We start from the raw sequence: 24,671 nt of genomic DNA on the forward strand, positions 1-24,671 counted from the left end.
TGTGACAGCTTTAGTTTTGAAAGAACTTAGACTGGTGGCGGCTGTGAGAGTCTCCGGCAGATTGTTCCATTACATGTGAAAACAACAAGAGACAAATGTTTGCAGCATGTTTGTTTCCTCGTCCCTCTATGTAATGGAAGACGTACATTAGACAGTATAATATTGGTAGTGTAGGACCTACTGAAATGGGGTTACTGTGACGTGAGTGTAGGCTTAAAATATTTTGGCCAAAGTATTGCACTGAATTACTTATATCTATGAAAAAAGAATATAGATAAAAAAACATGAATGTACTAAATTATTTGTCATATTGGATGTTGCATTGGGGCCTTTATGTCTATTGTTGTATACATTTTGGTCACAAACCTAGTAGCTCTCCAAATGACACAAATATATACAGTATAAAAATTGTGGGTTTGTGCTTGCAAAGACTGTATGTGTAAATGTATATATATATAACAACTGTAAATATTACTGTATGCTCATTTGCATGTCTTAGGCAGGTCTGCAACCCCGCCTTTCACCATTATCACACAGCACTTCCACTGCAGCAAGGGATTCTGGGAAATGACATGCAAATGAGCACACAGTGCCACCTGTTGTCTCAAGCTCACATTACATGACCAATCCTTAAGCCAATGCATGCTGCTTTAGACACAGCTTTTAAATTTAAAGTGATTTTATCTTTCATAATTTAAATAGAGAGTGAAAACTAAAGAAAGCAAACCCTACTTTGAGTATCTGCACTCATTATTTAGTTACACCTGGGGTCTCAGTTTTTGATATTTCTGTACACAGTGTTTGTCTTGTTGTATGTGTTTGGTCACCATAGTGATTTACTCACTTTGTTATGTATATATTTTACTTTAATATCGTTAAAATTATTTTAAATATGTAATCATATCATCCGCAACATACTGAGTGCTTGTAATAGGGTTTGTTTCTTTAGTTTTCACCATTTATCCTTTATGCCTTTTCACCTTTGTGTATTATCTTCATTTGTTCATTAGGCGGAAGCGAGAGTTTTTCCCTTCCCTCCTCTCCACCCCCATCCCTCTCCCCCTATTCTAGATAATTTAAATAGATTCAGAATTAACTTAGAAGGGTTTTATTTAATTATCCTGTAGTTAGTTTAAAATAAATAGATACTGCATTGTAATGTTTTAACAAGTTACATATACGGTTTACATTACCTTATATTAAAGTATTATTTACTTATAATAATAATTGATATACTCAAATGTAAAATGTTTGCTTTTCTTGGTCACTGTATTGGCAAATTCCAACAGGGTAAACAAAAGAGACTATTTGCCCCAATCAATACCATTAACAGGCTTCTGTAAACTCATCATTTAATTCAGTGATCTTATTTTAATTTATAAGTAGAATATCTGGAAGTCCTTCCCCTTCTGACTAAACACATGAAAATGTTCTTTCAAGCTTTAAAGTTAAATAGGTATTAAATTAGACAGTTAAAGTTGAACTCTCCTTTTATTGTCCTTGAATATATTTGTATATAGTTATCATTTACTCTCTTAGACGCTTTTTTTCTAATGTAAACAAATCTAGATAAACTAGTCTCTCCCCATAAATCAGATTTTCCACCCCCTTTTGTAATTTGGTGGCTATTCACTGCACTTTTTCTAGTTCCAGAATGTCTTTTGTAATGGATGCCCAGTGGGAGGGATAAATTGGTGATTGGTTGTCTACTGTTTTGAGTTGTCAAAATTAGGAGTGTACTGTACCTGAAACTTGACCTATATAATAAAGCAGAAGGAAGATGCTCTACACATTGAATACACATTCATTAGTAGTTCAGTACATTCTGAATTGCAGCCATGGCCACAAAAATTAAGAATAAAACTAGCATTGAAATAATGCAGATGTTTATGAAGGGATCCACAATAAGGGACATCCAACAGTGGCTACAGCAAAGGGGCATACATGTGACACAAAGCAGTGTTCGGTATCATGCCACAGGGGAGGCAAAGCTTTGCAAGTTTTTCCGCGAGGGTAGAACCGAGTAAGTACAGTACACTACTGTGTACACTTTACCCTAATGTTTGTCTTCACAAAGCCACACAGTTTGCTTGTGCATCTGCATTCTTTTAATCCATTTCATCTTCCTAATTTTGTCTTTCACAGTGAAACAATGCGGCTGGTGGAGGAGATCAGCCTGGAAAATTGTGATCTGCCTGTCGCAGAAGTTCAGGATACTCTGAAGCAAAAGCATGATATTCCAGTGTCTGAGCCCAGCAGCAAACGAATGAGACACGATATGGGCGAGACCGTGGGACCTGTGAGGTAAAGTACAAATAAAGTACATCAAGTTTTAATGTCTCTGTTTACCTAACCTGTAGCAGGTTTATTATGTATGGCTTATTATGGGAAGTTCTGTACTGCAGCATATTTTGATGAAAACATGAAGGGGGGAGGGAGAGGGAATATTCCAGCAAAGGAATGTCTTTGTTTCCTAATAACTGTGTTTTAGGGTACAGTATGCTGTTTTTAGGGTATACATTATATACAAGACATTGCATGCACAGTTAGAGATAATATATGCTATAGGCGTATGTAACAGTTACCGACCAGATTAAAATGTGAGACAGTTTTAGTTTTGAAAGAACTTAGACTGGTGGCGGCAGTGAGAGTCTCCGGCAGATTGTTCCATTACATGTGAATACAACAAGAGACAAATGTTTGCAGCATGTTTGTTTCCTCGTCCCTCTATGTAGTGGAAGACGTACATTAGACAGTATAATATTGGTAGTGTAGGACCAACTGAAATGGGGTTACAGTGATGTGAGTGTAGGCTTAAAATATTTTGGCCAAAGTATTGCACTAAATTACATATCTATGAAGAAATAATATAGATAAAATACATATGAATGTACTAAATTATATATATATATATATATATATATTTATATATATATTAGGCAGATGGCACTCACATACCGTGGCGGCTGAGCTGAGTCTAAATCGGCTAGATCCGCGGTTTTCAGATTATCCCGGTTATGTGCGGTTTTTTGACGTTTTCGCCCGAAGTGAACTGCGTTATTTTCGCGCTCGTGATATTAGCATTTTATTCTCGCTGTCTGCAATACTGCAATGCCATGTAAAAACTCAGGGGGGCGTTTGCGAGCTGTTGTCTTGGAAGTCTAATACCTTCGCGATTCAACCTACGTCAGTACACAGTCTGTGTGTGCGCGCGCAGTAATTGTAAATTTGCATATTTAAAGTATACATGCATTTGCAGTGCTGTGCTGCTGTACGGTATGTCTCATTTGAAAATTGTTGAAACGCACAGGCGTGTACAGTACTGTAACAGTGTCTCATTTCTGCATATACAGTGCAGTGCTCTCCCCTCTCAGGATAATTAGCTGCACTGCAGGGTATTTCAACTTCTTATCTTCTGTGCAATGCAGTACATCTCTCCCACACCATTCCTTTGAACGTGTGTCTGGTTGCAATCACATTCCTGCGTGACAGCAGGAATTTACTGCACATGCCCACCACTGCTTGCTTGCCTGAGTGCGTGACCAAAATGTTAAAAAAAATTGTTAAAAAATGTTTTTATTGTAATTTTTTTACAAGCCTGCAAAAACCATCTTACTGTATTGCGATATTCAATCTGTGCTGCTGTAGCTATTGACCGCGACACTGTGCGTTTGACTGCACATGGTTGATTTGTGTGCTTTTTACATGCTGTACTGTATTTGGGGTTGTATTATTATGATAAACTGGCTATGGAAATTTTAGTATGTCTTTAGCTTTGAACTTCATGCAGCTGTATCTGTGGCCCCCTTCCCCATGAACGCTTGCTCAAGGTTTTGAAATTCCAGAGTCGTTAATTTTCTGATCTTGCCATTGTGTTCTTAATCCGTCCATAGCCGAGCTTCAAAGACTCACTGCGCCTGCGTCTAATCCTTTTTCAGATGGGAGCTATTTAGCTGCTTAGCTGCTTACTGCGCATGAGTCACCCAACCCCCCCTCTCCACAGAGTCGTTTATTTACTGAATCTTGTCATTGTGTTCTTAATCTGTCCATAGCCGAGCTTCAAAGACTCACTGCGCCTGCGTCTAATCCTTTTTCAGATGGGAGCTATTTAGCTGCTTAGCTGCTTACTGAGCATGAGTCACCCCCCCCTCTCCACAGAGTCGTTTATTTACTGAATCTTGCTATTTTGTTCTTAATCCGTCCATAGCCGAGCTTCAAAGACTCACTGCAGCCTGCGTCTAATCCTTTTTCAGATGGCAGCTATTTAGCTGCTTAGCTGCTTACTGCGCATGAGTCACCCAACCCCCCCTCTTCACAGACTCGTTTATTTACTGAATCTTGCCATTGTGTTCTTAATCCGTCCATAGCCAAGCTTCAAAGACTCACTGCGCCTGCGTCTAATTCTCTCTGAGATGGGAATTTTGAGGCTTTTTTTACGGCAACGCTTTGGAAAATCCCTTCTTGAATTTGACTTGCACAGAGCATCACCACTCTATGTGTCTGTGTGTAATCCTCTTTCGGATGGGAGCTAGTTTATTCCTGCCCATGCACCTGTAACTTTTAACTGTTATTTTATCCACAAGCCTGCAAAAACAATCTTTATATTATGATATTAAATCTGTGCATTTGCCTGCACATGGTAGATTTGTGTGCTTTGTATGTACTGTATTTGGGTGGGTGTAGGGATCAAATTACAGTATTATGATGAACTGCCTTTTGAAATTACTGTACTCTACAGTACAGTATAGCACTGTATGTTCTTTCTTTGAACTGCTGCACGACTAACCCTTCATCCCTCCCCCACGCACACACAAACTCTTATCGACAGTCACCTCCACAGAGTCGTTCATTTTCTTAAGTTACAGTAGTTAGTCATTGTGTTTTTAATTCATCCCTAGCCAAGCGTCAATCACCACACTGCACCTGCGTGTACTCTAATCCTTTTAGAGATGGGAGCTCCCTGCTTACTGCGCATGAGTCACCCAACCCCCCCTCTCCATAGACTCGATAATTTTCTGAAGTTAGTTAGTCATTGTTTTTTTAATCCGTCCCTAGCCAAGCGTCAATCGCCTTACTGCACCTGCGTGTACTCTAATCCTTTTAGAGATGGGAGTTAGCTGATTACTGCACATGACTCAACCCCCCCCCCCCCAACCCTTTGAGGCTAAGTTTACGGTAACGCTTTGGAAAGTCCCTTCTCGATTTTGAAATGTTAATCTGTTTTGCACAGCATTGTGAGAATTGATAGTTAAAAAAACATTAACCGATTCATGTTGTTTTGTTATTCATTCTTATTCATTGAGGTACTGAAGGGGTGGGGGAGGGGGTTTGTGGTTGTTGTCAATGATTATGATTAGCAGGAATGTGAATAAATATTCATTTTATTAGGAACCAAAAAATACAATAATAATTATAAAAATACATAATAATAAATAAATATATAAATTATTTAAATAAATAATAATAATATTAATAAAAATAAATAAAAATACAATAATAATAATCATGAATAATACATAATGCAGTCTTTCTTGTAGTATCCACGAAACGCGGTGAAGCAGAGCACAGCTTAGTAAGGACTTCACAGGATTCCAGTAATGTTGTTAAAAAAAACTTCTTTATTGAGTGGTGCAGACAGGAACAGGAGAACTCTTACTCTAACGCGTTTCACGCCTATTTCAGCACTTCGTCAGATGTATAACATAGTATTATATCTTTGTTCCTCCATTGTTAGCATTAGGACATAGTTTGTTTTTAATATTATTGCTATAATGCTGTCTTTTTCTTTTCCTTTTTTTGTTTCTTAGTAGCATCAAGCTGCATTGTTTTTATGTCACACTTATACACCTCCTTATGTGCCTCCCCGATTCAGTTACCGTCACGAGAGGCGAGCCTCAGAGCAGAGCCTCATTGGTGGTCCGTTTTCACCAATGGGAGGTTCAGCCCTGATGCTTGCGCGAGATTTCGACTCTGTGACGTCACGGCTGGGGGTGGGGGGTTACGTACATATCGAGGAGGCCCAATAGTTGCAAAGTAACTCTTTGACAAAGGGGCTTGTTCCCGAAATGCGTCAGAGTGGCCCTGTTCCCCCCACTTGTTATTTAATAAACTTTTTTAACCATTTCTGCTGGTTTTTGGCCCCCATCTCTTATGCTGCTGTGCTCCGTTTTTGGACCCTATGGGACACTTACATTATCTATACTGCTGGCGTGATGCACGCACCACCACAGGATGAGCCGCTACTTACAAGTGAGTACTTACCTGTTTACTCCATTATGTCATTTTACATGCAGTTTTGTACTCTGAGTAGGCGTACATGACTCTTATGCTATATATATAGGTCTGCCGCCCTCTCTGTGACATTCAATCACTGCCTATATATGTATTTATTGACAGGAGTTCCTTATATACAGGTGTTCATTAAGTCTCACGTAGCTTGGATTGTAGCTCTATTTTCCTGTGTGTGATTTCCATTTATGGACTTTATTCATGTATATGTCATGACTATTACTGAGCCCTGATATTGGGATTAGTTCCCTAGAACTCTTTGTCTTGGAAGAAAGCTTTATTCATGATTCCTATAGCAAGAAAAGAATAGCGCTTAAAAAAATGCGCAATAGTACAGTACAGTGCATACAGTAAGGCTACACTAGTAAAGTACATTGTATAAGGCTACATTATATATGATATATTTTACCTTCAAAGATTACAATGCATCCTGGTCCACGCCTAGAGATGGCACCCCACACATGCAGCTTCACAGGGTGTTTTGGCCGTGGCTTCAAAGATAAGCGGCCTTTTTTGTGGAATGCAAAGGTTGCAAATCTCTCCAGCGACACAGTAGACTCGTCAGTGAAGATGCAATCCTGGAAAGTTTCTCCACTGTCGATCCATGCCTGGGCTTGGACCACTCTTTTTATTTTGTTAGCGTCCCGTATCATGGGGTACGTTCTGTAATGACAAGGAATAAATAATTTTAGCGGTACAGTACAGTTTCCTAAAAACATGTTTACCTCTTGTACTGTCCAGTACTAACCTCACACGTCCATATTTCCATCCAATGCTGTGTCTCATCTTCTTTATGCTGGTCTCGGATACAGTGAGAATGTGCTTTTCCTGCAGAGTGTTTTTAACCCTTAATGCACTCCTCTCATCATTCTCCTCACTCATTTTGTCCACCAGAAGAGTTGTCTCCCTGCAATGTAAAGAAAACATATTGTTTTTCAATATGCAGCAATATGAAAAATATATACTGTTGTAATCTAAATATAAATATAAAACAAATATATACTGTTGTATTCAGAATATAAATATAGAACAAATATATACTGTTGTAATCTAAATATAAATATAAAACAAATATATACTGTTGTAATCAGAATATAAATATAAAAGAAATATATACTGTTGTTATCAAAATATAAATGTAAAACAAATATATACTGTTGTAATCCAAATATAAATGTAAAACAAATATATACTGTTGTAATCTAAATATAAATGTTAAACAAATATATACTGTTGTAATCTAAATATAAATATAAAACAAATATACTGTTGTAGTCTAAATATAAAACAAATATATACTGTTGTAATTTAAATATACTTACGTGTTAGCTACCCTTGGTGCCCTTTTGCGGTCTCTGTTTTTCCCGTGTGCATGATAGCTCACGGTGGTTGCTGGCACAACGAGGCCAGAAGTAGCTAGCCAGCGTTAGATAGCAGCAATTCGGTGTCCGCTTGTGTACATCTCCTTAATTCTCATGCTGAGATCCTTGGAAATCTTTTTAACAACCATTGCTGCGAGTAGAAAGAAATACAAACACAAGAATGTTTAGTCGATGTGTATTCAATGTGCAGTGAATCCACAAAATGGATGGTGTATTGATACGGTAATGACTCACATTAGAGTACGCCCACTTTCAACACCTGTACCTGGTCGCCATGCATAAAAGGTTACACTCTTTGCATAGACCACCACTCGATGATCTTTATCTGAACTTTCCCTTGTCCAGATACTGCATTGTGCCACCTGCTTCCATGGAGCAACCCCGATTCTATGGATGCAGGAACCCACTCACCTCTGCCGTGCCTGTCAAGCTGAAAAAGCAAAAGGCGGTTGCCGTTTCCACGCCAAGGCAAAAGCGACAGGCTAAGGCCAATAAAGAAAACCTTCTGCTGACCCCAAAGGTTAAGGGTTTTCTTAGAGGTCAGCCTCATTATGTGAAGAAGATATACGGCGATGTACTCTCGACGCAGAACGAATGGAAGCCAACCCATCGAATCCGCAGACCACTTCCTCACATACGCTTCGACGACTCTGCTGTAGCTGTCCCAGAAAACTTCAGCCCGTCTTCTCCACCCCCATCTTCTCCGGTTCCATCTGAAGATGCTGCCGCCTCTGAAATTCAAAGGTCACTTTCTCCATCCCTCTTCGACGACGCTGCCGCTTCTCCTCTACCGGGTATCCACAGGTCACCTCCTCCACTCTCCATCGATTCCGCTTCTGTCCATGGAACCCCCATCTCATCCTGCGTTGCACCCATCCCCCCAGATGTCCAGATGCCATGCACAAGAAGTAGCTTGTTAGACCGGATGCTGAATGGGATAAGTGTGGATCTCCTCGGGAATTCTATTGTGCTGGCAAAGATAGATCTGCTTCTGGAGACAATGCTAAATGTGGAGCAACGGATGAAGAAGATAGAGGCTGACATAGCGGGCATACATTATTTGCTCGGTGCTAATGCCCCTGTTTCCCCGCCCCCGGAGCAGGGGGGTGACATGGATGTGATGAATGGGACCTTCGACCCCCTTCCATCAGCAAGCGCACCCCCTCCACCAGAAGATGTAGTGTACCAGTATGCCGTTGAGGAGGACATGACAACCCCGTCAAGAGCACGCCAGGAGACAACACGGCGACCACGACCGGAGGAAAGCTTCCTCCCAGACAACCTACCATCGCCCGTCGCCTCAAGCACACCCGCTCGCAGAAGACCTACACCCGCTCGCATCGAAACGGTGCCCGACATCACCCTGTGCGATCTGCCACCGGGGCTCAGGGAGAAGTATAGGGTGATGAGTGCTGGTGCACCCCACAAGTATGCCTTGATCATTTTTAAGCACCATGTTCCCTATTCGTTGTACTGCGAGTGGGTGTTCAAAGTGAACTACGATGGGAATCGCGCAAAAAAGGCCCTTCCTGTCAATTTAAGGAAAAACATTGTGGATGAAATGCGGCGCTTTTATGCAGTTACAGATCCTGTAATGAGAGGCGTTAAAGACTGCATTAATGGCTTTTTGCGCCATGCAAGGAATCGGCCATGGCTGGACAACGTGGAGGACTTTCAGTGAGACCATACTGTTGTGCTGAACTGTATTGTACTGTACATGTTTTGCCCTACAGTACCTGCTGTACTTAAACAAAGGAGATGTTGTTGTGTGTTTTTTTTCACAGGACATGCACAACTCCAGTCCCTGAGGGCCGCAAACAGGCACGGTTTTCAATGTTGCCCTGAAAATCTGCCCTGTTTGCTGCCCTCTAGGACTGAACTGGTGCAGGTCTGACTGACAGTGTTGCGCACCATCCCACTGTACTGTACTGTATACAGTACTGGGTTTCTTTAATAAAGGAGATGTTACTTAAAATGCTTCAACATTGTACTGTATTTGTAAATAAATGTTTTTGAACTGAGTGCATCAATAAAAGAACATGTTGATTTGTCTTACTGTACTGTGCATTGTTTCCATTTGCTCCTTTGATAGTACTGTATAACAATATACAGAGTAACAAATGCTTGCTGCACTGTTTTTTTACTGCCTGGTCGCGCAATTGGCGTGGGAACTAGGGCAATTGGCGTGGGAACTAGGTCAATTGGCGTGGGAACTTCTGTTCTAGGGCACCTAGAAATAAAATTAATTTTGCCCCTAGATGTTAGGAACCCCCTCACTTGACCCCAACAGGGTCCGAGCAGTAATGGCGAGGAGAAAGGGTCAGGCCGGCGAGGAGGGTCCTACCATTGAGCGCAATGGCGGAGAAACCCGTGCTGCTTTGAAACGGCTAAGTCAGAATGAGCAGAAACCTGGAACCCATATCTCCGGTTCTGTTCAACCTAGAGGACTCAGATTCGGTCACCATGTAGTCCTAGTTGTGGCAGGATTGCATGGCAAATTGCGACCCTCTCGTGGCAACAGAACGGAGTCAGGGTAATGTTAAAGTTCAGGTTTCTGCCATTGACTTGCATGGCAGAAAAAAAAGCCACTTTGGTAATGTGCTTTTAAACTGTCTTTTGGTACCTCCGGTTCAGGGGGTCGTGCAAGGCTGATATTTTGCCACTGTGGCAAGGGTCCTTCCGCATTAGGGCCAGGCGAATTTCAACCCGCTCAGACCCACAGAACGGATTGTTTAAAATTATATTTATACAGTATATTTATATACTGTATGTTTATTTTAAAGATATTAAAGAATGTACTGTATTGTATTTAAAACACGTGACTCTAAACCATACTGAGTGACAAATGTTTTCACACCCTGATGCAATATCAGTGTACTCTCAATTCTCACTGTGCTGTGTGTTACAAAAGTTTCTTCTTTAGAAAATCAGGACTCAGTTTCAGTTCAAATATATCAGCAGTTTATTCTTCAATCAGCTTTCAATCTTCAATAAGCTTTTACATAGCAAAGATACATACATACTCTTACTTGTCAGTTCAAAATACAGAAGGGTAGTAGTTTAAACTACATTACCCATGATTCTTATACTTTTCTGAACAAAGAACTCATCAATCAATGTCTCTTTCTCTCCTGATTAAACAGACTGATTTCCTCAGGAGGTAAAAAAAACCCTAGGGACCTTCTGCTGGCAGGGATATAATATATCACAGGAACAGACAGACCCCGAGACACAGAGACATTGATACCTAAGGAATGTTTATACAATTATAACCATATGTGAACTCTGATTTCCAAGCTGACCATGAGCCTTTCATAAAAGTAGCATGTTGAACTTATAACATGTTAACCTGTTGGGTGCTGAATATATATAATACATGTGTATATACTTGTATTGCTATTCTACTTTTAATATAGAAAATATATAACTAAACTAAATTCATCACTGTGCACATCAGATTTACATTTCCAATTCGAGAGGGGATTTTCCAAAGCGTTACCGTTAACAAAACAGGCCTCTAAGGGTTGGGGTAGGGGGATGGTGTGATTAGACGCAGGCGTACTGAGCCTTAGTAGCTCAGCTATGGATGGATTAAGAACACAATGGCAATACGCAGAAGATTAACGACCCAGTGGAGAGAGGGGGATGGTAGGCTAGGGTGACTCAGCCGATTGACGCTTGACTAGGGAGGGATTAAAAACTCTGGAGGTGTGTGGCTGAAATAGTTAACAGCACTGCAATTTCAAAAGGCAGTTCATCATAATAATTTGATGAATAAACCCCCAAATCCAACCCCCAAATACAGTACATAAAAAGCAAGTCACTTTAACTCCCTGTGCCCCATGTACCAAAAACAAACAGTAGATTTTCTATAGACAAATTAATATTCATACAGTGCACTTTACATGTTTCAACATTGTACAGTATTTGCGAATAAATGTTTTTGTACTGACTCCACCAATAAAAGAACATGTTGAATTGCTGCACTGTTTTTTTTACTGCCTGACCGCAAAGCCGCAAGCTCAGCAACATTGTAAAAAAAGAGCAATGAGCGTGCAATTGGCGTGGGAACTAGGTCAATTGGCGTGGGAACTTCTGTTCTAGGGCACCTAGAGATAAAATTCATTTCGCCCCTAGATGTTAGGAACCCCCTCACTTTACCCCAACAGGGTCCGAGCTGTAATGGTGAGGAGAAAGGGTCACGCCGGCGAGGAGGGTCCTACCATTGAGCGCAATGGCGGAGAAACCCGCGCTGCTTTGAAACGGCTAAGTCAGAATGAGCAGAAACTGGGAACCCATATCTCCGGTTCTGTTCAACCTAGAGGGCTCAGATTCGGTCACCATGTAGTCCTAGTTGCGTCAGGATTGCATGGCAAATTGCGACCCTCTAGTGGCAACAGAACTGAGTCAGTGTAATGTTAAAATTCAGGTTTCTGCCATTAACTTGCATGGCAGAAAAAAAAGCCACTTTGGTAATGTGCTTTTAAACTGTCTTTTGGTACCTACGGTTCCGGGGGTCGTGCAAGGCTGATATTTTGCCACTGTGGCAAGGGTCCTTCCGCATGAGGGCCAGGCGAATTTCAACCCGCTCAGACCCACAGAACGGATTGTTTTAAATTATATTCGCGCAATTGGCGTGGGAACTACTTAGGGCCTCGGTCAAGTTCACGGCCAATTGGCGTGAGAACTTCTGTTCTAGGGCACCTAGAAATAAAATTCATTTTGCCCATAGATGTTAGGCACTGTATACCACTGTACAGTAAACTGTAGAAGACACATAATGAAACGATACTGAACATGTAGAATAAATGCATAGATTTATTTATTCGGGTTTATTACACAGTATACTGTACGGCCGGAAAACATCAGCATACAGTACAATATTATCCATCGAAATCCCCCCATTAGCCGTTTTCGTTTCTGAGGAAAAACAAAAAGAAAAGTTTTAATGTACAGTTATGGTCAGCCCCCTACCCAGCCAGTCCCACCAAAATTATACGGCAACTCACCATAGAATTTCCCATTCAGCTGGCGCCGGCGCCGGTTCACTACCAGTCCAGCTTTCTTGATCATCCACGTCGATAGTTTGCAGCGGGACTAGTCCACCTGTAGTCAGCAGGTGAGGCTGGAAATCTCTTAGGTACATGCAAGCTAAATCAAAACTGCATGCGAAATCCGGCTCAGCCTCAGGCTCAGGGTCAGGCTCAGGGTCAGACTCAGGGTTGTCACTGACAGTGGGACCGTCATTGGAAGCCGGTGCTGGTGCATTGCTTGGCAGCGACTGTCGCTTCTTAGTTGGTTTAACATGACCCTTCGCCTTTTGCCACCTCCATGATCATAGATACGGGAAAAATCCGGTACACACCAATACCCTCCAACAAATTGTGGCTCAATACGATGAAAACAGGGGTCACTACATAACCTTTTCCATACTGCACGCTTCCACGTATGAGGAGTTGGCGAAAATTTGTAAAAGTCATAGTTTTCGATAAAATACTGATACATTTGAGCAACTGTTGCCATCTGTTGCATTAATCGCGGCACATATAAAATACGCGTAACTTCTGTCGGGTTTTTGGAAAGCGGGCTGCACTTGAACACTCTGGAGAATGCTGTAACTGAAACTGGTCTTTGTCTTTCTTTAATATGTATGAAAACCCTAAATTGATAATGTAGCCATGTCTAGGATTGGTGTACATATCTCTTTCTCATGCTGGCAGTAACCCTGGTAAGTGTGCAGGAGTGCCAGCAACAATCAATGGAGGTTTGCCCTCACACTCTGGTGAGGTGTCATATGTCCCCAAAGGAAGTGACAACATGCAGTGTGTTCCCACTTAGTGATACAGAGCATGTTTGTTCTCCGGGGGGTGATATAAGACACAGCACTGCCTAAAGTTAGAAGTTCAGTTTCCTGTTGTTGAGCTGCTCAGTTCAGTGAGAGGCACGTGAAGGTCTGCAACAATGTTGCAGTGTCTCCTGCTAGCTGTGAGTCAGTGAGCATACGCAGCAGAGTTAGAGGAGCTGAGAGAGACAAAGCAGCTCAGGAGAGGAGCTGACAGCAGCCAGAGAAGCTGGAGAATCTCTCTGAGAGTAGAGGTGGAAAGCAGATCTATTAGAGAAGGGACCTTCCTAATGGAATGCTGCAGTGAGATGAGTGGCTGAGCTGTTATCTGTGAGGGGCAGTTTGCCCATACCACCCTCAATAAAGATGCCCTGTTCGAATATACCTCCACTGTGTGAGTGTGAAGTTACTCAGCAGTGGATGGCACCACCAGGAAGGAGTCCCTCACCAGGACCATCTCCCTGCGGAAGCACAGATCCTGATGAGGTGGAGGCGCTGCACTGGATATAGGTAGGACTCGCACACACTACCTCAGCTGCCTGTCTGGATGACATCCCCTAATACCATCACGCGGGAGACTCAGGAGCCCTGTTGCCTACAGGTGCACCACCAGACACGAACACGTAATGGGGACTGGTTAGACTACCCGGGCCAATGTGAGATTGGGGGGGGGGAAACCCGTTACAATTGGAGGCGCTGCTGAGATGCCTGTTAACAGGACAGGCTTTTGCTAGGCACACAATAGGAAACAGGGAGAGTGTCTGCTGCCACTCTGTGCTGGAAAGGGAAAATCTAGGGGTAGTCAGGAGAACGAAAAACCTCGCAAAGCACGCCCTAGACTGACCTAAGGAGTTAGTGGGTCTGGAGAGGGGCTATAGCTGTCCTAGTCACCTTGAGGTAGCGCTAGGGGTAGGATGCCTGAAGGGATAGCCTGTTAACGTGGTCAGGAATTCTGGAGAGGATCTGCACTAGGCTAGCCAACAGTAGGTAGACGCCCAAGTACTGCATGGAAGAGTACTCTAGTCCATTCCAGATCACTTACCGAAGGGAGCACAGACTGGGAGGAAGGAGATACAGCAGACACAACAAGAGTGAGCCTAGCCTGAGGTAGTGCAAACACGAGTCAGATCTACATTAGGTACACAAGGTGGTGCACAAGGCATGTTTGTTGTATCGGTATGGCAGCTGCCCCGCAGAGAGGAGCTCCATGTACAATCAGAACAAATAAAGCAACGCAAAATGGCGACGGCGTTGGAGTCAGTAGTAATGCTCAATCAGTCCATTGTGTGTGAAGAGGACATAGGACAATTGATGAAGCGGTACTTCAGTCTTCGTCAGAAAGACGGAGAGGAGCTATCTGAGTTCCTCCTGCGGATTGGAGAAGTCTTGCGGGAGATGCGAAAAGGTGATCGTATTAAGGCCACTGAGGTGGAGGTGTACTTTTGTTATCAAATTCTGAGAGGAGCGATGCCTGACCATCCTGTCGTGGCCAAGATGCGGTGCTCCTGGAAGCGGGGTGACCCCCTGTCCTTAGAGAGGCTAGTGAATGATATAGAGAAACATGAAGTTGCAACTGCTGCGAATATGGATGGCAGAGCGATCCAAAATGGCGGTTCCCGCTTCCCTGGGAGACCGCGTGGACCAGTTGCAGGAAATTCTGCAAATGCTAAAATTGCAGAAAGTTGGCCGGGATTGGCACCAAAAGAAAAACCCCACCCTGCGGGAAGGTATGGCGCGAAAGCTGTGGCCGCGCCCTCAAGGACTGTGACGGACTCAGAGCCCCTCCCCGGTGATGTGAGTGACTCAGCGCAGAGCCAGAGTCACTCCTTGAAAGAGTGTGCCGCCCCTCCTCTAGAGTCCACCAGGGGGAGTGCGCACAGTGAACTGCCAGTAGCAACTTCTGTTCCCCCTAAGAAAGAAACAGAATGCAGCAAACCACAACCTCAGCTACCAGGGGCATGGCGAGCGAGGAAAGTAAGTCACCCATTTCTTTTGTGCCCGTGTCTGCATAAAGTGAGGAAGGGCGATATGGACTTTGCCTATTATTCATTGCCTAAAGGGGTCCTGGAAGTATCCACTGACGGGATCACCAGCTTGAGGTGTTTGGGCTCTGATTGTGTATTTCTGGGAGAAGAACTTGTTTGGGGAGCTATTTTCTTTGTGAACGGAGCAAACCATCTTGTGTCTAGCCCTTTTCTGCCTACGCTTGAGGAGTTCCAAGCCCCGATGACAGAGACGGTTCCAGATCCGGTTCCAAAACCGGAACCCCAGATAATGGAACCACAGCTAACGGAATCAACGAAGGGTAAGGTGACTGCCCAGGGAGAAGGGGGATCGCTACCACTGGTACCGCCGGAGCAGGACAGCTTCAGGCCGATGGCCACCAGCGAATGCGAGGCGCCCCGACGCTGTTCCCCTGCGGAGATGTCCCTACCCCCATCCTGTACTACTGAAGACAGTAGTCAACCAGCTGTGGAGGTTGTAGAGGGCCTGTGTGCCCAAGTGAACATTTTAGACCCGGTTCCCGAGCAGGAATCACCTGCCCCGTTATCCATGGAACCGAGCGAACCATCGGTGGTGATGCGCCCACCGGCGGACCACTACAGCGGTGCTGGAAAAGAACCGGCAATTACCTGTGTCGCGGCGGAGCGGAGTCTCGTGTCGCCGGTGCAGAAACAACCTGAGAGGTGGGGTCCCACGGCCATGGTGACTGACGGAACAGACGGTGGAGAGGAACCCATCCCGAGCCGACGGAGCGGTGAGATACATCCTTACCCTCCACAGGCGCCGGTGGTGGCAACGGCGGAGAAAGGCCTAGCCCAGGCCCGGACGGAGCAGAGAGCAAAACCATCACTTCCGGCGGCGGATGTCGTTCTGGAGGAAGAGGTTCCGGTTGGGAACCCAACGCAAGATGGCGGCGAGTCCAGCGAGATGGCCGTGTCCTCTCGGCCAAGCAGCTGTACCAGGTTGCCTGGGTCCGAGAAGAGCCAGCAGGCCCTGCGGAAGCCTGGGAGTAAGGAGGCGAGTGAACCGGAGTGCCAGTCCGATGGTACTGGGCAAGGTAGCGAAAAGTTGCGGGTCGTAGCCCCGCGTATGCCGGCAGCGTTTCCCTATGCCCAACCCCTGGCCATAGTTAAAACCCCTGCCCCTGTCACTTTCTCATCTGGGTCCCAGTCTAGCCAAGGGTTGTCTGGGGAGTCCCGAGCCACTTTTGAAGAATGGACTGGGGAAAATCTGGACTGGGGTGACTGTTTTACCTCTGATGAGGGATCGGGGAGGAAAATGGCTATGCAAAGAATGTTATACAGCCCTAATGATGACAATAGTACTGTTGTGGTGGGGTGTGATTCTAAGAGCATTGGGTCAAATTTTGGGTCTCCAGGAACTTTGGGAGTTTCATCTGGGGATTTGGGTAATGTTGCTCATATGGTGCCTATTGCCTGGGGAGCCCCCTATGTGCCCTCACTGTCAGAAAGAGTTATTAGGGATCGCCAAAAGTGGGTACGTAATTTTCATCGTCCCTGGGAGAACGTACTTATGTTTGAAATGGGTTCCCTTGATTCAGAAAATTGGGATCCTGGCGGGTTAGATGAGACGTGGTGTAGTCACGAGGGGATATGCTACATTTCCCGGAGATGCCTTAGGGAGGTGTATGGGCATGATCCTTTCGGTCCATCAGCATCCATGCCAGAATTTTGGGCTGATTGTGGGTGTCCAGTATGTCACCTAGAGTGTTACAGCATTGATGCTCTAAGCCCAGTGGACCATGCTGTGCACAAGCCACCTTGAGAAGGTATGGGGGTACCAGTCATGGGTTCTACAGAAGGGAATAATTCTGGGTGTTACACATCTACGTTAGGATGTATCTGTTATTATGTTTATGAGAAAAGATATGTACTGTAATAATGTGTTGTTATGTTTTGCAGTGCTACCTGAAGGAAGGTTCCGCAAATTTAGGTCCCAAGCGAGGTCGTTGGGATTCCACCAGGGGGAGAATGTAGCCTGGGGGAGAATGTAGCCATGTCTAGGATTGGTGTACATTTCTCTTTCTCATGCTGGCAGTAACCCTGGTAAGTGTGCAGGAGTGCCAGCAACAATCAATGGAGGTTTGCCCTCACACTCTGGTGAGGTGTCATATGTCCCCAAAGGAAGTGACAACATGCAGTGTGTTCCCACTTAGTGATACAGAGCATGTTTGTTCTCCGGGGGGTGATATAAGACACAGCACTGCCTAAAGTTAGAAGTTCAGTTTCCTGTTGTTGAGCTGCTCAGTTCAGTGAGAGGCACGTGAAGGTCTGCAACAATGTTGCAGTGTCTCCTGCTAGCTGTGAGTCAGTGAGCATACGCAGCAGAGTTAGAGGAGCTGAGAGAGACAAAGCAGCTCAGGAGAGGAGCTGACAGCAGCCAGAGAAGCTGGAGAATCTCTCTGAGAGTAGAGGTGGAAAGCAGATCTATTAGAGAAGGGACCTTCCTAATGGAATGCTGCAGTGAGATGAGTGGCTGAGCTGTTATCTGTGAGGGGCAGTTTGCCCATACCACCCTCAATAAAGATGCCCTGTTCGAATATATCTCCACTGTGTGAGTGTGAAGTTACTCAGCAGTGGATGGCACCACCAAGAAGGAGACCCTCACCAGGACCATCTCCCTGCGGAAGCACAGATCCTGATGAGGTGGAGGCGCTGCACTGGATATAGGTAGGACTCGCACACACTACCTCAGCTGCCTGTCTGGATGACATCCCCTAATACCATCACGCGGGAGACTCAGGAGCCCTGTTGCCTACAGGTGCACCACCAGACACGAACACGTAATGGGGACTGGTTAGACTACCCGGGCCAATGTGAGATTGGGGGGGGGAAAACCCGTTACAATACATTTTTGCAACCTCTTCCTTCAGTCTCAAGGCCAAGTTACAATAGCACACTGTGGTACAGTATCTTTTTTTTAAACGAAACACCTGCAAGCCGACACATTACTGATTCGGCGCATTACAATTCATGAATTTCTGCCATCTGGCAGAAACGCGAAGCATTGCAGCCTATTAAAATCCGAACCATTATCAATAAACGCATCAGCCGGGCATGACCCTTGGCTGGGAAAGCAAAATGAACGCGGCATGCTCCAGGTGAACAGCGTGGCATTCCAGGAACAAGCCAGGTAAAAGCCGGTGATTTGTTCGAAATAAAGCTGCTGCAGCAGTAGATCATATAAATATTGTGTTACCGGTTATTATTAAGCGCTTTGGAATGGCGACAGGAATGTAATGATAGCATAAAAATGTATTGTATTCCCCTTCCCATAGATTTAGGTTTTTTGTATGTTATGATTTTATTTGGATGTTAATTGAAACAATGGAAGGTTTGTGTATTATGCTTTGTCTTGAAAATCAATAAAATGTTAAGTTACAAAAAAAAAGTATTGTATTTGAAATTAACACACAAATCCCTGCAAGCTTAAACCCCAGCACCCACCCCATCAGATTGATAGAACGTTTTCGTGTCTATAGTGAGTAGGAGAAGGAGTTCCAGAAATTCTACTTATAAATTAAAATGAGTTCACTGATTTATATAGACAAACATTGTCCAAAGCACACAGAAATGTGTAATGAATATATGTTTATTACATTGGTTTAATTAAGACCTAAGAAGTGAGTAAAATATAATAAATCGAGTGTAATCAATACCCCAAAATGTGAGCTAAGCATACGACACAGTGCAATATACAAGGTGTCTAAGAGAAGGTGTAATACACCAACCAAATTAAATTGGAAAAAAATACAAACTTCCCTATGGATATTTATGACCAAATCCAGGACCCCACTTGGCCTCAATGAGGACATTGATATTGTGTCACTCCTATAGTGATGGTGGTTAATTAGATGTTCAGTCCTAGATATGTGCCCGGACCTGGTGTTTTGACTCCTGCTCCATTTTCTGTAATTTTTCCGGAATATTCTGTGACTGATCCATCCTCTTGTGGTTTAATGTTTCCTGTAACAACTATGATATGCGATCAATTGTTATTTTCTCCATATTGTGGGGTGAGATCCCCTATGTTATGTTTGTTTACCTGACAAACACTCCATTTTTATGCAGAGCCCTGCACAAGGTTCCCTCTGTATCTTTATTTGGTTTTGTTATAGAACCAACCTTAAATGAGTGGTATTGTAACATTTACAAATGAATATGACTGAGTACTAATACATACTTTGGGTTATGTCCCCCATTATATTGTTCTCTCTCCTTTTCCCTGTATCAATCTAGAAACAACTTCTGAGAATGTATTCCTTAGAAAACATCTTTGTTCCAAAATATTTTCATTCTCTAATATATTATTTTAAATATGTGTATTATTTTTATTAAGTTGCTCCATTTGAGCATACAGTACATTTATGTATGTATTATGTATTTTATTTTCTGTCACCCTCACCTAATCTCTCAGATTGTCTAGGATCAGGTGAATGACGACGGAAGCCCATAGCTCAGAGAACTACTGGATCCGCCTGGAGACCACCATATTAAGGGTTAACAACTTCACGTACATGTTTAAAACACATATTGGACACAACGCTAGTGCTGTAATGGTAACTGTATAAGTATATTCAAAGACAATGTAGCAACAAAGTCTCTATAATACAAACCCTAATAGAAATAAGAAGAAAAGACACCAAATGGAGCAAAGGCACTACCATCTGGATAAGTCCCTGTGTTCTGCACTCTGTGTCTGTGGGGAGATAGTAACCTTAATCAGCAGCTAATGCGCAATATGAAGCAAAGTACTGGTCCTATATGTATTGGAAACTAATTAACTTAAAATCCATTAATTGGTATACGTTAAAATAAATCGGAACCAGACCGTCAATAATAGTTACAGTAGACGTTTAATTACACATTACTGCCCTATCACCAATTGAGTCGGAAGAACTTATGCACTTGCAAGACGCCATCACTCTCCTTGAAGAGAGTGAGCGAGACCCGGGTGTGGCACCATTTACCGACTGTAGAGACCTTCTTCTACTTTCACTCCTGCTTTCGGCATAAGCCCTAATATCCAAGTCTTCGTAAACAGGGTCACACATGACTTTGGGCTCCTTTCACAAACAACTATACAATCCAATTTATCCAGCTTTGAACAGTCAGCCCTTTTAGATTTATAGAAGAACCAGGAGATAGTGATCAAGCCATCGGATAAGGGGGGAATATTGTAAACCTTAACCGATGTGATTATGTCACCGTGAATATGAGATTACTTTCAGACACCTCTTGCTATAGGGTTCTCCCCTCCGACCCTACAGCAACGTTCCTTGATAAACTTCTGTCCAGTCTACAGGATGGACTACAAACCAAATCTGTAACTAAACGGGAATATGAGTTCATCCTGGGGGCATGCCACGTATAGCAAAATTCTATAGCCTCTGTGTTGCAGGGTACATGCAACCAACGCGGAGTTTCTTGATAAGGCTTATTTATTGAGCCTTAAAAAATACAGCATACAAAAACAAAACAGCTTCTTTTCAGCATACAAAAAAAATGATTATTTTCAGCATACAAAAACAAAACAGCTTCTTTCCAGCATACAAAAACCCAGACAGTTCATCAAACATGTATCTTGAAAACAGACCTTATAGCAGTAATCTATTTCAGCGTTTCAGTCCTATCTCTTAACTAGCCAGCCTGCAAGTGTGTACAGCCTGGGGGTTTTAAAACACCTTTATGAGGCAGCTGGGATCAGACTAATCAACTCAGCTGAAAATTAACCTCCTCACTACTGCATTACACATAAGTCTGTCAGGCATAGGGTTGGTGACGTTTATTCACCCTGTCACATTCCTCCCCTGTTAGCCCTGCAGCCCTTGTCCAAGTGGCCCATTATAAGTGGCAGGACTACTAAACAACTGAATTTTAAAAGGAAGTTCAAAAGAAGTGAGGAAGTGGACACCCCATCTGGCCCTGATTCCTACATTTGAACTACGCTGGAAAGGAGGATATCATCAATACCAGACTGCATCATTACTGCTGTGATGCTGCTTTTACCATTTATATTTGCTGTGACTTCACTTCTTCTCAAATTATGCACTTCTTTTTACCAGCCTCATTATGTCTCTAACTCTACTCATATATCTCCATCTCTCCTTCCTTCACCACTTCTCTGTTCACATGAACTCCTTTCTTACCTGCGCCTTCTGACACCCCACAGCTATATCCCCAGCAATAAAGCACATCCCTACAAATCATCCTCACACATTCTCTTTCTATCCATGCTTCTCCTCCTTGCTTCTGGGGATATCTCTCCCAATTTTGGTCCCTGCCTTATTCGTACATGCGCTCGTCCTCGCCTGCCAATTGCAACCTCTACTCCTTCTGGTGTCAACCCCTACAACCTCATACCACCATACAATCTCTGCCACCCTCTTTCCTCTCTCCCTTTCTCCTGTGCCCTTTGGAATGCTCGCTCCCTTTCTAACAAGTTCCTCTATGTACATGAATTTTTTTCTCTCATTCTCTGCTCCTATTTGCTATAACTGAGACCTGGCTCACTCAGTCTGACTCTGCACTGGAAGCTGCCCTCTCCTATGGTGGCCTTTCCTTTTCCCACACTCTGTGCCCTGATGGCAAGGGTGGAGGCGTGGGGCTCCTTCTCTCCTCTCTCTGCCATTACCAAACCCTTCCTATTCCTCCATCTCTTGCTTTTCCCTCCGTTGAGGCTAACACTGTCCAGATCTTCTCTCCTCTCCCTGTCCATGTGGCGGTCATATATCGCCCACCTATGTCTACTCATCCCCCTTCTGCCTTTCTCTCTCACTTTGAATCCTGGCTCTCTTTCTTTCTCTCCTCAGACTCCCCTGTTCTTCTCCTTGGGGATTTCAATTGCCACATTGATGACCCCTCTCTCCCTTGGGCTTCCCGCTTTCTTTCTCTAACCTCTTCTTTTGGCCTTCAACAGTGGACTGCAGCCAGCACCCATGGATGTGGATGGCCACTACTTAGACCTGGTTTTCACTAAAAACTTCTCTCTCTCCGATTTCTCCATTTCCCCTTTTCCTCTCTCTGACCATCAACTCATCTCATTCTCTCTATCTCGCTTCTATCCTTCTCCACCTTCAGGTACCCCCCCCCCCCCGGTTCTGCAGAAACCTGCGCTCTATTCACTTACCTGACTTTCAGTCCACTTTACGCTCCTCCCTCTCCTCTCTCAGCTCTGCTACAGACCCTGACAACCTGATCAGGAACTACAACTCTGCCTTGTCCTCCTCTTGATCTACATGCCCCGCTTTCTATCTGCCGCCCTTGCCCTTCTAACACTAGACGCTGGCTAAATTCCCACACGCGCATGCTGCGTTCCTCCACTCGTTCCTCGGAATGCCTCTGGAGGAAATCTCATACTCTCGCAGACTTCCTTCACTACAAATTTATGCTATCCTGTTCCAACTCTGCCCTCTCGCAAGCTAAACAAGCCTACTTTTCTACTCTAATCAACATGCACAAGTCTAACCCACGCCGACTGTTCTCTGTCTTTGAGACTCTACTGAAACCACCCACTGCTGCCTCTCCTTCCTCCATCTCCGCTCATGACTTTGCTGACTATTTTAAGGAAAAGGTGGAATCCATACGTCAGAAAATCCCCTCTGTTTCTTCCTCCCATCCTACACCTCTTCCTAACTCTCTTCCTGCCTTCCTTGACTCTTTTTCCACTGTCTTAGAGGAGGATGTGTTGCTGTTGATCGCCTCTTCTCCCTCTACCACTTGCCCTCTTGACCCCATTCCCTCCCATCTTCTAAAACCTCTTGCTCCTACTATAATCCCTACACTCACACACATTTTTAACTCCTCCCTCTGCTTTGGAACCTTTCCATCCTCCTTCAAACATGCAACAGTCATACCATTACTCAAAAACAGCAAGCTTGACCCTACCTGTCTTTCTAACTATCGACCTGTCTCCCTCCTGCCTTTTGCCTCTAAACTCCTTGAACGTCTTGTATTCTCTCGCTTGCTCCATTTTCTCAACACCTATTCTCTCCTAGACCCTCTACAATCTGGCTTCCGCACTGCTCACTCCACGGAAACAGCCCTCACTAAAATAACTGACGACCTCCATGCTGCCAAAGACAGAGGTCAGTACACTCTGCTCATATTACTCGACCTCTCTGCAGCATTTGACACCATGGACCACCCTCTTCTCCTTCACATTCTCCATACTCTTGGTATTCGGAACAAAGCTCTATCCTGGATCTCATCTTACCTCTCCCATCATACTTTCAGTGTCTCTTCTGTTAACACCTCCACCTCCTCTATTGATCTGTCTATGGGGATACCCAAGGGCTCTGTCCTGGGACCTCTTCTCTTTTCTCTGTACACACTCTCTTTAGGTGATCTAATAACATCTTTTGGGTTTAATTATCACCTCTATGCTGACGACACACAAATATACTTTTCAACATCCGACCTTACACCTGCTGTACAAACCAAAGTTTCTGAATGTCTCTCTGCTATATCATCCTGGATGGCCCTCCGCCGCCTTAAACTCAACATGGCTAAAACAGAACTCCTCATACTTCCTACCTACCCTGGCCCTACTACCTCCTTCCACATTATTGTTGGAACTATGATCATTCACCCAGTAGCCCAAGCACGCTGCCTAGGGGTCACACTCGACTCCTCTCTCACATTCGCCCCTCACATTCCAAAAATTTCTAAAACCTGTCGCTTTTTCCTCCGCAATATAATAAAGATACGCCCTTTCCTCTGTTGCTGTACTGCTAAAACTCTGACTCAGGCCCTCATTCTCTCCCGTCTTGATTACTGTAACCTCCTGCTGTCCGGCCTTCATGCCTCTCACCTGTCTCCCCTACAATCTATCCTAAACGCTGCTGCCAGAATCACTCTACTCTTTCCTATATTTGTCTCAGCATTTCCCCTCATGAAATCCCTCTCCTGGCTTCCGATCAAATCCCGCATCTCACACTCCATTCTTCTCCTCACTTTTAAAGCTTTACACTCTTCTGCCCCTCCTTACATCTCAGCCCTAATTTCTCGTTATGCCCCATCCAGGCTCTTGCGTTCTTCTCAAGGATGTCTTCTTCTATCCCCTCTGTATCTAAAGCCCTCTCCCATCTTAAACCCTTTCCACTGACTGCCCCACACCTCTGGAATGTCCTTCCC

The 24,671-nt window shown here is 44.0% G+C and overlaps 1 protein-coding gene across 1 annotated transcript in view; it reads left to right on the plus strand.

The window, feature by feature from the left end:
- LOC142465264 (uncharacterized) overlaps nucleotides 1-24,671 on the plus strand; it is an 84,487-nt gene that overhangs the window by 15,028 nt on the left and 44,788 nt on the right. The window contains exon 3 of the mRNA XM_075569276.1: nucleotides 2,146-2,304. Within this exon, the coding sequence (XP_075425391.1) occupies nucleotides 2,146-2,304 (159 nt within the window). The remainder of the gene's footprint in view (nucleotides 1-2,145; nucleotides 2,305-24,671) is intronic.

The sequence above is a fragment of the Ascaphus truei genome, chromosome 13 (genome assembly GCF_040206685.1).
Source record: "Ascaphus truei isolate aAscTru1 chromosome 13, aAscTru1.hap1, whole genome shotgun sequence".
NCBI lineage: Eukaryota > Metazoa > Chordata > Amphibia > Anura > Ascaphidae > Ascaphus > Ascaphus truei.